Source organism: Cetorhinus maximus, chromosome 23 (assembly GCF_964194155.1).
Source record: "Cetorhinus maximus chromosome 23, sCetMax3.hap1.1, whole genome shotgun sequence".
Classification (NCBI taxonomy): Eukaryota; Metazoa; Chordata; class Chondrichthyes; order Lamniformes; family Cetorhinidae; genus Cetorhinus; species Cetorhinus maximus.
The window spans coordinates 46,170,415-46,183,768 of NC_135901.1; the positions used below are offsets into that span (position 1 = coordinate 46,170,415).

Consider the following 13,354-nt stretch of genomic DNA (forward strand, 5'->3'; position numbering starts at 1 on the left):
GGCTTGACAAACACAGGACAATGTATCTGTTACCTCATAGGGACGGACTGGGTAGTTACGGGGCAGAATTTCTAGTGGGGACTGAAAATAATGGCTTTGATCTTCCTGATTTTTAACTGGGGGAAATTTCAGCTCATCCAGTACTGGGTGTGGGATAAGCAGTTTGATAATTTAGGGACAGTGGAGGAATGGAGAGGGATGGTGGTGAGGTAGAGCTGGGCGTTGTCAGTGTACATGTGAAAACTAACACCGTGCTTTTGGATGATGTCACCGAGTGGCAGCATGTAGATGAGAAATAGGATGGGCCAAGGATAGATCATTTTTAGGATGGGTGAGGACTGGATAAACAGTGAAAGGGACAGTACTGGAAGGGAGAGAGAACCATTAACATTATAAGCTAACATGGAGAAGTTGGATGGACAGCAGTTCAGTGGGAATTGGGTCACAGGAGCAGAAGGCGAGTCTCATGGACAAGATGAGCACTGAGAGGACATGAGGGGAGATGGGAGAGAATCTGGAGAAAGATGTGGGTTCAGGGCTCAGACAAGGGGGGATTTTAGAGACAGTTTGTTCTGCTGGGTTAGTGGAAGGGAGGGAAGCAGCAGAGGCAGCTGATCGGATTGTCTCAATCTTAGTGACAAAGAAGCTCCATGAGCTCCTCACACTTGTTGCTGGTGGTGAGGATGGAGGAGACAGGGGTGAGGGAGAGCCCTTCGAAAGGAACTAACCTGTGTTAGAGATATTAAAAAGACTTGACACACAGTGTTTAACATAAAGCTGATTTATTTGACTTTTATCCAAAATATAAACACCTACAGCTTGGCTGGAGTTTATTAACATCAGCAGAAACAGACCCCAGTGAACATGGTTCAGTCCTGGATGTGATTAACAGAAAAATCCAATCACTGTAGTTTCTTGTGAATTCACTGATGTGCAAGTAGGTTGGATGAGGAAGTGAATCCCTTCCCACATACGGAGCAAGTGAACAGCCTCTCCCCAGTGTGAGTGCGCTGGTGTTCAGTGAGTTGAGATGATCGCCTGAACCCAGTCCCACAGTGAGAGCACCTGAACGGTCTCTCATCAGTGTGAACATGTTGATGGAGCATCAGTCCCCTGGTACTTTTATAGCACTTCCCGCAGTCTGGGCACTTAAATGGCCTCTCTCCAGTGTGAACTTGCTGGTGTGTCAGCAGATTGGATGAATCAGCAAATCCTTTCCCACATTCAGAACAGATAAAGGGCCTTTCTCCAGTGTGAAGCCGCTGGTGTGTCCGCAATGCCGATGACTGAGTGAATCCTTTGCCACACTCTGAGCAGGAGAATAGTCTCTCCCCAGTGTGAACTCGCTGGTGTACAGTGAGTTCAGATGGTCGCTTGAACCCAGTCCCACAGTGAGAACACCTGAACGGTTTCTTGTCAGTGTGAACACGTTGATGGGAAATCAGTTCCTGGGAACTTATATAGCCTTTCCCGCAGTCTGGGCATTTAAAATGTCTCTCATCAGTGTGAACACGTTGATGGTGTGTCAGCAGGTGGGATAACTGAATGAATCTCTTCCCACACTCTGAGCAGGTGAATGGCCTTTCTCCAGTGTGAACTCGCTGGTGTGTCAGCAGGTCAGATGATTGAGTGAATCCCTTCCCACACTCGGAGCAAGTGAACGGTCTCTCCCCAGTGTGAATTCGCTGGTGTACAGTGAGTTGAGATGATCGTCTGAATCCAGTCCCACAGTGAGAGCACCTGAACGGTCTCTCATCAGTGTGAACATGTTGATGGTACATCAGATTTCTGGAACTTTTAAAATGCTTCCCGCAGTCTGGACATTTAAAAGGTTTCTCGTCAGTGTGAACTCGCTGGTGTTTCTGCAGGGTGGATGAATCAGTGAATCCCTTCCCACACTTGGAGCAGGTGAATGGTCTCTCCCCAGTGTGAGTGCGTTGATGAATTTCCAGTGCAGATGGGTAACTGAATCCCTTCCCACAATCCGGACATTTCCATGGTTTCTCCATAACGTCAACGGTGCTTTTTCCTTCCATGTTCAAAATGCGATGATATTCAGCTTGCTTAATTTGGGGGACTTGGTCAGATCCCGATGTGATGTTTGGTTTGAGTTTCCCAACTGCAAATCCTCCCCTTCTAACACCCTGTGGAATTGATTTAAAACAGAAAAAAAGGGAGTGAGAGAGAACCTACAAAAACACAAAGGCAGGTTGTGAAATTGAGCTGAATTTGTGGGGCCGGCACGAGGAAAAAGTGACCATGAAAAGTGCTGGATTGTCGTAAAAACCCAACTGGTTCACTAATGTCCTTCAGGGAAGGGAACCTGCCACTCAGTCTGATTGTACACAAGACTCTGGCATCTATAGGAGGAGGGAGGGAGAGAGAGTGAGAGTTGGGAGCGGCAAGGGGTGCAGGAGAGAGATTTCACATTTTTACAATTCACAATCTCCAAAATTACAAATCTCCACGGCCTAGAAGGACCAGGGTAGCAGGTGCATCTGAACATCATCACCTCCAAGTTCCCCTCCAAGTCACACACCGTCCTGACTTGTCTGACATCCGCTGTCTTCAGTCCCCACTACAAACTCCACTCCCTAGCCACCGACTCCATCACTCTCCCTGACAACTGCTTGCCGCTGAAGCAGGCTGTTCACAAACATGGTGAAATATTTCACCCCAAGATGAGTTTCCAACCACATATCCACATAATCACCAAGACCGCCTATTTCCACCTCAGTAACATCGCCCGACTCCACCCCAGTCTCAGCTCATCTGCTGCTGAAACTCTCATCCATTCCTTTGGTACCCCGAGACTTAACTATCCTAACGCAAGCCTGGCCGGCCTCTAACATTCAACCCCATGCAATCTCCAGGTCATCATAAACTCTGCTGCCCGTGTGCTTGCCCGCACCAAGCCTTGTCCACCCATCACCTCTGTGGTCACTGACCTACAAAGGTCAAAGATTCAAAGTTCAAGATGCAACAAAATTTTAAATTTCTCGTTCTTTCAAATCCCTCCATGGTCTCGCTCCTCCCTTTCTCTATCATCTCCTTCAGTTTCACAATCCTCCCAGAGATTTTCACTTTCTCTAATTCCGGATTGCTGACAATTCTCAATTTTAATTGCTCCACCTTTGATCACAACTGCTGTAATTGCCCCCTATAAAGATGGCGACCGCACATGCGCACTGCTGCAATTGCCCCAATGAAGATGGCGACCGCACATGCGCACTGCTTTATATTGGTCCAATAACGATGGCAATCGCACATGCGCACTCCTGCACCTTGCGTCCTAAAAAGATGGCGGCCGTTAATCTGGGCCCTGATATAGGGAGAAACGACGCTGCCGCCAAGTTAGTGCAAACGCCTGGCCGGAAACTTATAATTTGCGATTTGAGGCATGCAGTAGATATTTATGAAGCCGGCCCACCGATTGGCTGGCTCCTATTCCCCATCACTGACCCGCTGGCTCCGCTCTTTGGCTCACCTCCCGGAGCCGACACAATAGCCACGCTCCTCCCAGCACCGCAACTGCGCATGCGCTTGGTAGTGCTCGGAGGGCGCATGCTCGAGTCACAGCCTGACACTGCGCCTGCGCGATAATCTCCTACAGTGAGGATAGAGCATATTCTGCCTCTCGCTGAATGCTGGGTCATCACAACGCCATTGAAATATGTTATTGTTGAATGCAAAATTATATTGTGTGATCCGATTATGATTGGAGCATAAGATATTAAATTATGACAAAAACAGAATTACCTGGAAAAACTCAGCAGGTCTGGCAGCATCGGTGGAGAAGAAATCAGTTAACGTTTCGAGTCTTCATGACCCTTCAGCAGAACTGAAATTATTAAATTATGAAGTCAATTGATGCTGCAACTAAGTGCACAGGAGGAGAACCTACCACCTGGTCTGTGTGCCTACGTGACAAGAGAGGGAGGGAGATTGGACAGGGTGAAGATGAAGGATTTTTTCATCAGCATCACAACCAGAATTTTGACAGGACCTCCCAAACCTAAAGTTTCCACCACATAGAAGTAGGAAGGTAGCAGATTCATAGAAACTCATTCCTCATCTCCAAGTTTCCATCTTAACCACACACCATCCTGTTTTGGGCATATTCTTACTGTTCCTTCGTTGCTGAGCGAAAATGGTGAAAATCAGGATTTTACCTCATGGCCTTGTGGAAGCACCTTCACTGGGCAGTGGTTCAAGACGAAGGTGGCCCACCATTACTTTCGCAAAGGTAACTGGGGATGTGCAATACACTCAGTAGACTTGCTGCAAACACCCACACACCAATAATTAAAAGCCTGTACAGAAATATTTGCTTCTAAAACAATACTCTTTTCATAAGAACATAATATAAGCGAGCAGGAGTAGGCCATTCAGCCCTTCGAGCCCAGTCCACAATTCATTGAGCTCATGGCTGATCATCTACTTTAATACCATTTTCCTGCACTCTGTATTCCTCGAAGTTTTTAATATGTAGAAATCCATCAATCTCAGTCTTGAACATAATAAGAGACTGAGCCTCCACAGCCCTCCGGGGCAAAGAGTTGCAAAGATTCGCAACATTCTCAGTGAAGAAATTCCTCCTCATCTCAGTCCTAAAAGGCATCTCTCTTAGTCTAAGACGGTGTCCCCCAGTTCTAGATTCCCCCACCACCCCAGCCAGAAAAACCATGCACGGAAAGATGAGTGGCAGATCAGATGATTGGACAGAATATAAAAACAGCAAAAATGACCAAAGATGAATAAGGAGGGACAATTAGAGTACTAGAGAAAGCTAACTAGAAATATAAAGACATATGGTAAGAGTTTCTATTGATATTTATAAAAGAAAAGGGTTAATAATGTGAGCATTTGTCGTACACAAAGTGAGGCTGGGGAACTGATAATGGAAAATAAGGAGATAGCAGATGAATTGAACAGAGATTTTGCATTGGTCTTCACTCTTGTGGATACTATAACATCCCAGAAATATCTGTAAATCAGGAATTGGAAGGTAGGAAGGAGCTCAGGAAAATCACCAGGGTAGTGGGACTAAGCAAATTGTTGGAGCTGCGGCTGACATGTCCCAGGGTCTTGATGGAATTCAGGTTCGGGTCTTTAAAGACGTGTCTAGTGAGTGAGTTGATGGTATTTGCTTTAATTTTCTAAAATTCCGTAGGTTTGGGTTAGGTTCCATTAGATTGAAAAGTGGTAAATGTAACTCCTTTACCCAAAAAGGGAGAGAGGCAGAAAACAAGAAACTTCAGGCCAGTTAGCTTAACATCTGCCATTGGGACAATGTTGGAAGCGATTATTAAAGATGTTATAGCAGTGCACTTAGAAAAATTCAAGGTAATCAGGCAAAGTCAACATGGTTTTGTAAAAGGGAAATCATGTTTATCTAGTTTATTGGAGTCGTTTGAAGAAATAAAATGTGCTGTGGATAAATGGGAACTGATGGATGTACTGTATTTAGACTACCAGAAGGTATTTGATAAGGTCCCACCTCAAAGGGTATTGCAGAAAATAAAAGCTCATGGTGTCAGAGGTAACATATTGGCATGGGTAGGAGATTGGCTTGCTAATATGTGACTAAAATATAATAATTTTCATAATATTCTGGTTTATTTTAAAGTAGGTTTATGGGTGTATGTACAGGTGGTTCTGTCTGTATGATTTAATTACATTTGAAGTCAAGTAGACTGCAAGTTTGAAATCATCAGAAGAAGCTAAGTGTTGAAATGTGCTTGGCATGCTAATGAGTAAACATGGATGTAAGGTGTGGAGGGAATTGTTATTTTTAGATACATTAAGGGATTGTTTGGATTTCAAAGGGATCTTATTCTGTTTACAACCAGTCAGATAAGCAACGCTAAGGAGTGTGTTTATTTTCCCAAAGGTTGCTGACAATATTGGCAACATGAACGTTTTTTTATATTATGAGGAAGATACAGTTTCAAAGGCACATGGGACAATAGAATTTACATATTAAAGAAAGAGAAATATAAAAGAAAATGAAAGGAAAGGGCCATGTAAGACCTAACAAGAGTGTGTGAAACAGCCTTCAACAATCCTCCAGCCATTTGTGCCTAAGTTTGCTATGTAACGAACTGAAGTTGGGGAATAGCCATTTGGAATTCTGTCAAATGGGTACCGTGTTAACTTGTTGGATTTGTTTAAATCTAAAATCTATTTTGGACTGTTGTCTTAAAATGGGTGTGTAATTGGGAGTCAGGTAAAATAGGAGTTTTAGGAATGATTATAGTGGTAAGTAATTGTAGTCTTATGTATGTGCTTGAAATATTTTTTCAATTAATATTTTAATGGTCTTGGTGGACTCATTACTTCTGAATTCAGTACTCACATCTTGTCATAATAAATACAAATTGCAAAACCATTTTGGTAGCACAACCAAGTTTCCCTTGTCGATTTGGTCCACACTTTGTCTCTGCTGGAGTTCAGAGAGTAATAGTTGACTTAATTGAAACTTATGAGATCCTGAGGGGTCATGCGAGTGTGGATGTGGAAAGGATGTTTCCACTTGTGGGAGAATCTAGAACTACAGGCCACTGTTTAAAAATAAGGGGTCGCCAATTTAAGATAGAGATCAGGAGAAATGTTTTCTTACAGAGGGTTGTGAGTTATTGGCACTCTCTTCCTCTAAAGATGGTGTAAGCAAAATCTTTGAATATTTTCAAGGCAGAGATGGATTGATTCTTGATAAACAAGGGAGTGAAAGGTTATTGTGTGTAAGCAGGAGGTCACAGTCAGATCAGCCATGATCTTGTTGAAAGGTGGAGCAGGCTTGAGGGGCCGACTGGCCTACTGCTCCTCTTGATTCATAGGTTCATATAAATCCCTCCATGGCCTCATCCCTCCCTATCTCTGCAATCCCCTCCAGCCCTACAACCCTCTGAGCTATCAGAGCCGCTCTGATTCTGTCCTCTTGTACATTCCCTCTGATAATCGGTCCACCATTGGTGACCATGTCTTCAGTTACATCAGCCCCAAGCCCTGGAATTCCCTCCCTAAACCTCCATCTCTCTACCTCACTTTCCTCATTTAAAACTCTCGTAAAACCCTCAACTTTGGCCAAGCTTTTGGTCACCTGTCCTAATATCTCCTTATGTGTCTGGGTGTCATACTTTGTTTTATAATATCCCTGTGAAGCTCACTGGGATGATTTATGATGTTAAGAGAAGTTGTTGTTGTTTCTGACTGTTACCCTGATCTCCTGTTTTACAACAACCCATTGATTTCACACCAAACTCTATCTCTGATTTATTGTCCCTCCTGCGGGTTATTCATCTGGGTTTGCAGCCTCTGTAAAAATGGTCCTGTTCTGTGCAAATGCAGGACCGGGAGCTTCTTGCTTGGAGTTTGAGGCCTACATTGGGTGTTTATGAAGCCTTCCCGCCCATTCACTGCCCCCAACGATGCCTCTGCTTCGCCATGTCCTCACCTCCTGGAGGTCGGACACACAACATTCTGCCCATCACCCCCATTGCGCATGCTCCAGCTCACAAAGCCCGGGTCACTGACAGCAGCTCCGGACCAATAGGAAGAAGAGGCGGGACTGAAGGACCAAGTGGGAGTGGCTGGTTCTCCAACCAATCAGAGTGAATGAGGGGCGGAGATGGAGGTCTGACTGACAGCAGCTGGGACAATAGGAAGAGGCTGCACGACGAGTTCCTCACACTTGTTGTTGGAGGTGAGGATGGAGGAGACAGGGAGAGCCCTTCAAAGAGAGCAATGTTGTGTTGGAGATATTAAAAAGATTCAACACGCCATATGTTTAACACAATTCTGATTTATTTGATTTTTATATTATCCAGAACATTATCCCTTATGACTCGGCAGAGGTTACATAAAATCAGCAGAAATAGACCCAATGACCAAAATTCAGTCACAAAATCAAATCACTGTGGTTACTTGTGAACTTGCTGGTGTCTCAGCAGGATGGACGACCGAGTGAATCCCCTCCCACACTCAGTACAAGTGAATGGCCTCTCCCCAGTGTGAGTGTGTTGGTGTGCACTGAGTTGAGATGACCACTTGAACCCAGTCCCACAGTGAAAGCACCTGAACGGTCTCTCGTCAGCGTGAACACGTTGATGGGATATCAGTTCTCCAGAACTTTTCCAGCACTTCCCACAGTCTGAGCATTTAAAAGGTCTCTCATCAGTGCGACCTCGCTGGTGTCTCAGCAGGTTGGATGATTGAGTGAATCCCTTCCCACACTTGGGACAGATGAACAGCCTCATCCCAGTGTGAACTCTCCGGTGTGTCAGCAGGTCAGATAACTGAGGGAATCACTTCCCACACTCGGAGTAGGTGAACAGTCTCTCCTCAGTGTGAACTTGCTGATGTCTCAGCAGGTCGGATGACCGAGCAAATCCTTTCCCACACTCGGAGCAGCTGAAAGGCCTCTCTCCAGTGTGAGCTCGCTGGTGCATAGTGAGTTGAGATGATCACCTGAACTCAGCCCCACAGTGAGAGCACCTGAAAGGTCTCTCGTCAGTGTGAACATGCTGATGGCACATCCGTTCCCAGGAACATTTAAAACACTTCCCACAATCTGGACATTGAAAAGGTCTCTCATCATTGTGAACCCGCTGGTGTGCCATGACATGAGATAACTGAGTGAATCTCTTCCCACACTCTGAACAGATGAATGGTCGCTCTCCAGTGTGAACTCGCTGGTATGTCCGCAGGGTGGATGAGCGAGTGAATCCCTTCCCACACACAGAGCAGGTGAACGGCCTCTCCCCAGTATGACTGCGCCGATGTATTTCCAGCTTTGATGGGAAATTAAATCCTTTCCCACAGTCCCCACATTTCCATGGCTTCTCCCTGCAGTGACTGGATTTATGCTCTGACAGGCCAGACAATCGGCTGAAGCTTCGTCCACACACAGAACACGTGTACGGTTTCTCCCCACTGTGAACGGTGCTTTTTCCTTCCATGTTCAGGTTACGATAAATTGGGCAACTCTGTCAGATTCTGAAGTGATGTTTGGTTTCAGTTTCCCGACTGCAAATCCTCCCCTTCTCATCCTCTGTGAAATTGATTTAAAACAGAAAAAAGGGAGTGAGAGAGAACCCACATAAACACAAAGGCAGGTTGTGAAACTGAGCTGAATGAATCTGGTCATCTGTGGGGCCTCTATGTAGGGAGTGGGACTGAGAGAGGTGGGAAGAGAAGGGGTGAAGCAAGGGATTTTATATATCTAAAACAAGACTAGGAATTTGTTGATGCTTCAACAGAATCCCTGAAATGCTTTAACCTCCACAAACTAGGACCAGGGTAGCAGGTGTATGTGAACACCATCACCTCCAAGTTCCTCTCCAAGTCACGCACCATCCATTGTCTTCAATTCCCACTACAAACTACACACATATATATCTACATATAAATATAAATGTAACACCAAAGTTGAGAACAGTCTGAAATAAAAACAGAAAATACTGGAAAGCCTCAGCTGGTCTAGCAGTGTGTGGAGAGAGAGCTCTTCCACAGATGGCATCTTCTGCGCTCATTTCAGCCAAGGGAATGGTTAATTGTGGTTTCAGTGATGTACCATGTCCGATCAGCTAATGGAAAGAGCTTTTGTTTATCAAGCTTATCTAAACCTATCATAAACTCGTACACCTCGATCAAATCTCCCCTCAATCTCCTTTGATCCGGGGAGAACAACCACAGTTTCTCCAGTTATGTGAAGAAGAGTCATATGGACTCGAAACGTTAACTCTGTTTCCCTCTCCATAGATACCAGACCTGCTGATTTTCTGTTTCATTTCAGATTTCCAGCATCTGCAGTATTCTGCTTGTATTTTTGTGAACAGTCTGGTTCAGTCTCAGACAGTACATATAAATATCACCCTGTCCTCTGCAATGAGTTCCAGTCACTCACACATCACTCTGTACTTACTGACCTAGACAGGCTCCCAGTTAAACAGAAATTCAATTTAAAATTCTCACTCTTCTTTCCAAATCAGTCCATGACTTTGCTCCCCCCTATCTCCAGTCACACAGAGGCTTGGGTTGACAATAAGCAAGTAACATTCACACCATACAAGTTTTGGCTGTGTGCAAATAAACTAACCCTTTGAGTTCATCCTATTTCAACTTTGCTGTGGGGTTACAAATAGAAATTAGATCATATGAAAACTGAGGGTTGGAAAATACTTATAAAGGGAGAAGCAAATCAAAAACACCTTTCTGTTTGTGGACAGAAGATGAGAGAAATCAGTGTGGTTTAAATTAACACCCCTCCTGTCCATAACACATTGCAGTAATTTCACTCGATTTGACCCTGTCACAGTACATGTTTCTGAACTCTCATCTATTCCTTTATGACCTCAAGACTTGACTGGTTGGCCTCCCACATTCAATCCGTGATAAACTTGAGTTTATCCAAATCTCTGCTGCCTTTGTCCTCTGCACTGAGTACCATTCACTCACCCATCACCCTGTCCTCACTGACCGACACAGGCTCCCGGTTAAATAACAACTCAATTTAAAATTCTCACACTTCTTTCCAAACCCCTCCATGACTTTGATCTCCCCTATTACCAGTCACACAGATGTTTGAATATTTTACCACAGAGAAACATACGTTAGGTTCTGATGAATCGAGTGACTCTGTCAGGTTTTGATCTGATGTTTGGTTTCAGTTTCCCGCCTTCAAATCCTGTTCTTCTAATATCCTGTAAAAAAAATCATCGGAGTCAGTCCAAGAATAGAAATTGAGAAGAGACAAACACTTCTCTTGGTTTAAGTTTGCTGTGTGTAAATCCTCCCCTTCTAACCTTCGGAAAAGGAGTTTCCAAAATCCATCCCTGTCAGTCCAGGATAGAAATCCACAACATTCTCTCCTCCTGCTACCTGGACCACGATGACCGCGCATGCGCCCTGCTGGATAGTTTCGGGCCTCCAAACTGTGGACGCGGCTCCATAGCTGTTACGGGCCCGTTCGGTGCTAACGTGAGCTCTATAGGCACTTAATCCGCTTTTGAGGCTTCCACTGGGTGTTCTTGAACCCTCCCCACCCACTTGGCCACCTCCATTACCCTCCAAAACACGGCAAGTTCTCTCCGATTGCACAGTCGATATAACCACATCCCTACAGCTGCAGCACCCACACTGCGCATGCACTGTCGGACACTAAACTGCGCATGCGCCATGCTTTATCCCCGGTGCGCCTGCGCAAGCGGCGCATTGAGTGAGAACAGGGCACATTCTATCTCGCCGCGAATTCTGGGTAACATCACCGCCATTGAACGGAAATATTATTCAATCGAAAATTGGAGTAATAGGGCCAAGATAGAAAATTATTAAATCAATTGATGCAGCAACCAAAGCGTGCTAACGCGGGCCTCATAACTTCTTATTCAGGTTTTGAGGCCTCCGCTGGGTGTTTATGAATCCTCCGCACCCACTCCGCCGCCTCCATTACCCTCCTACAACCGGCCGTTTTTCCCCGGTCACAGAATCGAGATGTCTGCCTCCCCGCAACCGCAGCACCCGCACTGCGCCTGCGCAAGAGGCTCCTGCATTGAGAATAAGACACATTCTGCCTCGCTACGAATGCCGAGCAAGAGCACCGTTCAATCGAAAACTATGTTATATGATCCGATTATGATTGGCGGCATAGGACCAATATATAAAATTATTAAATAAATTGATGCAGCAACCAAAGTGCACGCACCCTCGAGCAGTTCTGTACTGAGTGTAATTAACAGCAGAACAAACCCTTACAGTTAGATGTGAACTCACTGGAATCTCAGAAACTGGGGTGAACAAGTGATTTTTTTTCCCCCATATGAAAAATCTAATCTGTGTCTTGCCAGAATGCACCATTTGTGGATAAAATGCTTTGAACTTTTAAGGCTGGAGTGTTAACAGATGGAGAAACCGAGTAAATCCCTCCTCACATGTGAAATAGCCGAATGATTCTCTCTTAATTTTGACTGTCTCAGTAAATGGGACGACCGAGTGAATTTCTGCCCACCTTCAGCTGGTGAACTGTCTTTTCGCAATGGGATTTTACCCATGGGTTTCCAGCTCAGACATGGATCTCTAGCCATTCTGGTAAGGGATACCAGATTCTCAACACTTTACACTGATAGAAAATCAAAATACTGCAGATGCTATAAATCTGAAATTAAAACAGAACATTCAGAAATTCTCATCACTTCTGCTAATGAACGTGGAAACAGAATCATAGTTCATATTTCAGGTCTGTGACCTTTCGTCAGAACTGTATAACTGGATTCAAGTTCAATGACCTGAAACATTCACTCTGTTTTCACTTCCATAGATATTGCTAAGTGTTCGCAATATTTTCTGTTTTAAGTTCGGATTTTCAGCAGCTGCAGTATGCTGGTCACTGTAAATCAGTTTTCTCTCACTTAACGTTACCTGGTTAAATAGGTAAAAGATCGAGGTTTTAAATAATGAGACAGCAGTTACTGTCACTCTGTTCGACATGAAATGAAACAAAATGGCAATTGCTCATCTTTAAAAAAATCTTTCATGGGATGTTGGTGTCGCTGTCAAGGGCAGCATTTGTTCTCCATCCCTAATTAACCTTGAACGGGATGACTTGCGCAGCTATTTCAGAGGGCAGCTAAGAGTCAATCGTATTGCTGTGGGTCTGGAGTCACATGATTGGGTAAGGACGCCACATTTCTGTCCTGAAAGGATATTAGTGAACCAGGTGGGTTCTCAGGACAATCGAAGAAAGCTTCAATTCACCATTATTGAGACTAGCTTTCAATTCCAGATTTATTAATTCAATTCCCAATTCACCAAGGTGCATTCAACAGCATCTTCCAAACCCGTGACCTCTACCACCTCGAAGGACAAGGGAAGAGGATGATAGGAACACAACCACCGGCAAATTCCCCTCCAAGACTGACTTGGAATTGTATCGCCGTTCCTCCACTGTCACTGGGTCAAAATCCTGGCAGCCCCTCCTCAACAGCACTGTGGGTATACCTGCACCACATAGACTTCAGTCACTCAAGAAGAGGCTCACCAACACCTTCTCAAGGGAAAATTAATGACGGGCAAGATATATATTGGCCGAGCCAGCGATGCCCGCATCCCATGGAAGAATGAAAAATCAAAATCTCAATTTGTGGTGGAATCTGAAGCCCTATGCCTGGGCCTCTGGATTAATTCTCACTGATATTACTACTGTACCACCTCCATCCCGAAACAATTCAGGGGTAAACCTTCCACGTGAGACCTAATTGAGGTGGGGGTGGGGGGGGGGGGGGGCGGGGAGAGGGAAGGGTAAAACTCCAAGAAGTATGACTAATGGGAAACAAAGCAGCAGGTTAGCATGTGGGGG

General features: G+C 44.9%; 1 protein-coding gene and 1 pseudogene across 1 annotated transcript in view; both read right to left on the reverse strand.

The window, feature by feature from the left end:
- The window catches only part of LOC144698523 (uncharacterized), an 88,083-nt gene that overhangs the window by 3,540 nt on the left and 71,189 nt on the right, over window positions 1-13,354 (reverse strand). Inside the window, exons 2-3 of the mRNA XM_078570458.1 lie at window positions 10,613-10,703; window positions 1,730-2,144 (exon numbers count right to left, since the gene is read on the reverse strand). Of these exons, the coding sequence (XP_078426584.1) occupies window positions 1,730-2,036 (307 nt within the window). The 5' untranslated portion in view covers window positions 2,037-2,144; window positions 10,613-10,703. The remainder of the gene's footprint in view (window positions 1-1,729; window positions 2,145-10,612; window positions 10,704-13,354) is intronic.
- Window positions 3,823-13,354, reverse strand: part of LOC144698524 (uncharacterized) — a 112,889-nt pseudogene continuing 103,357 nt past the window's right edge.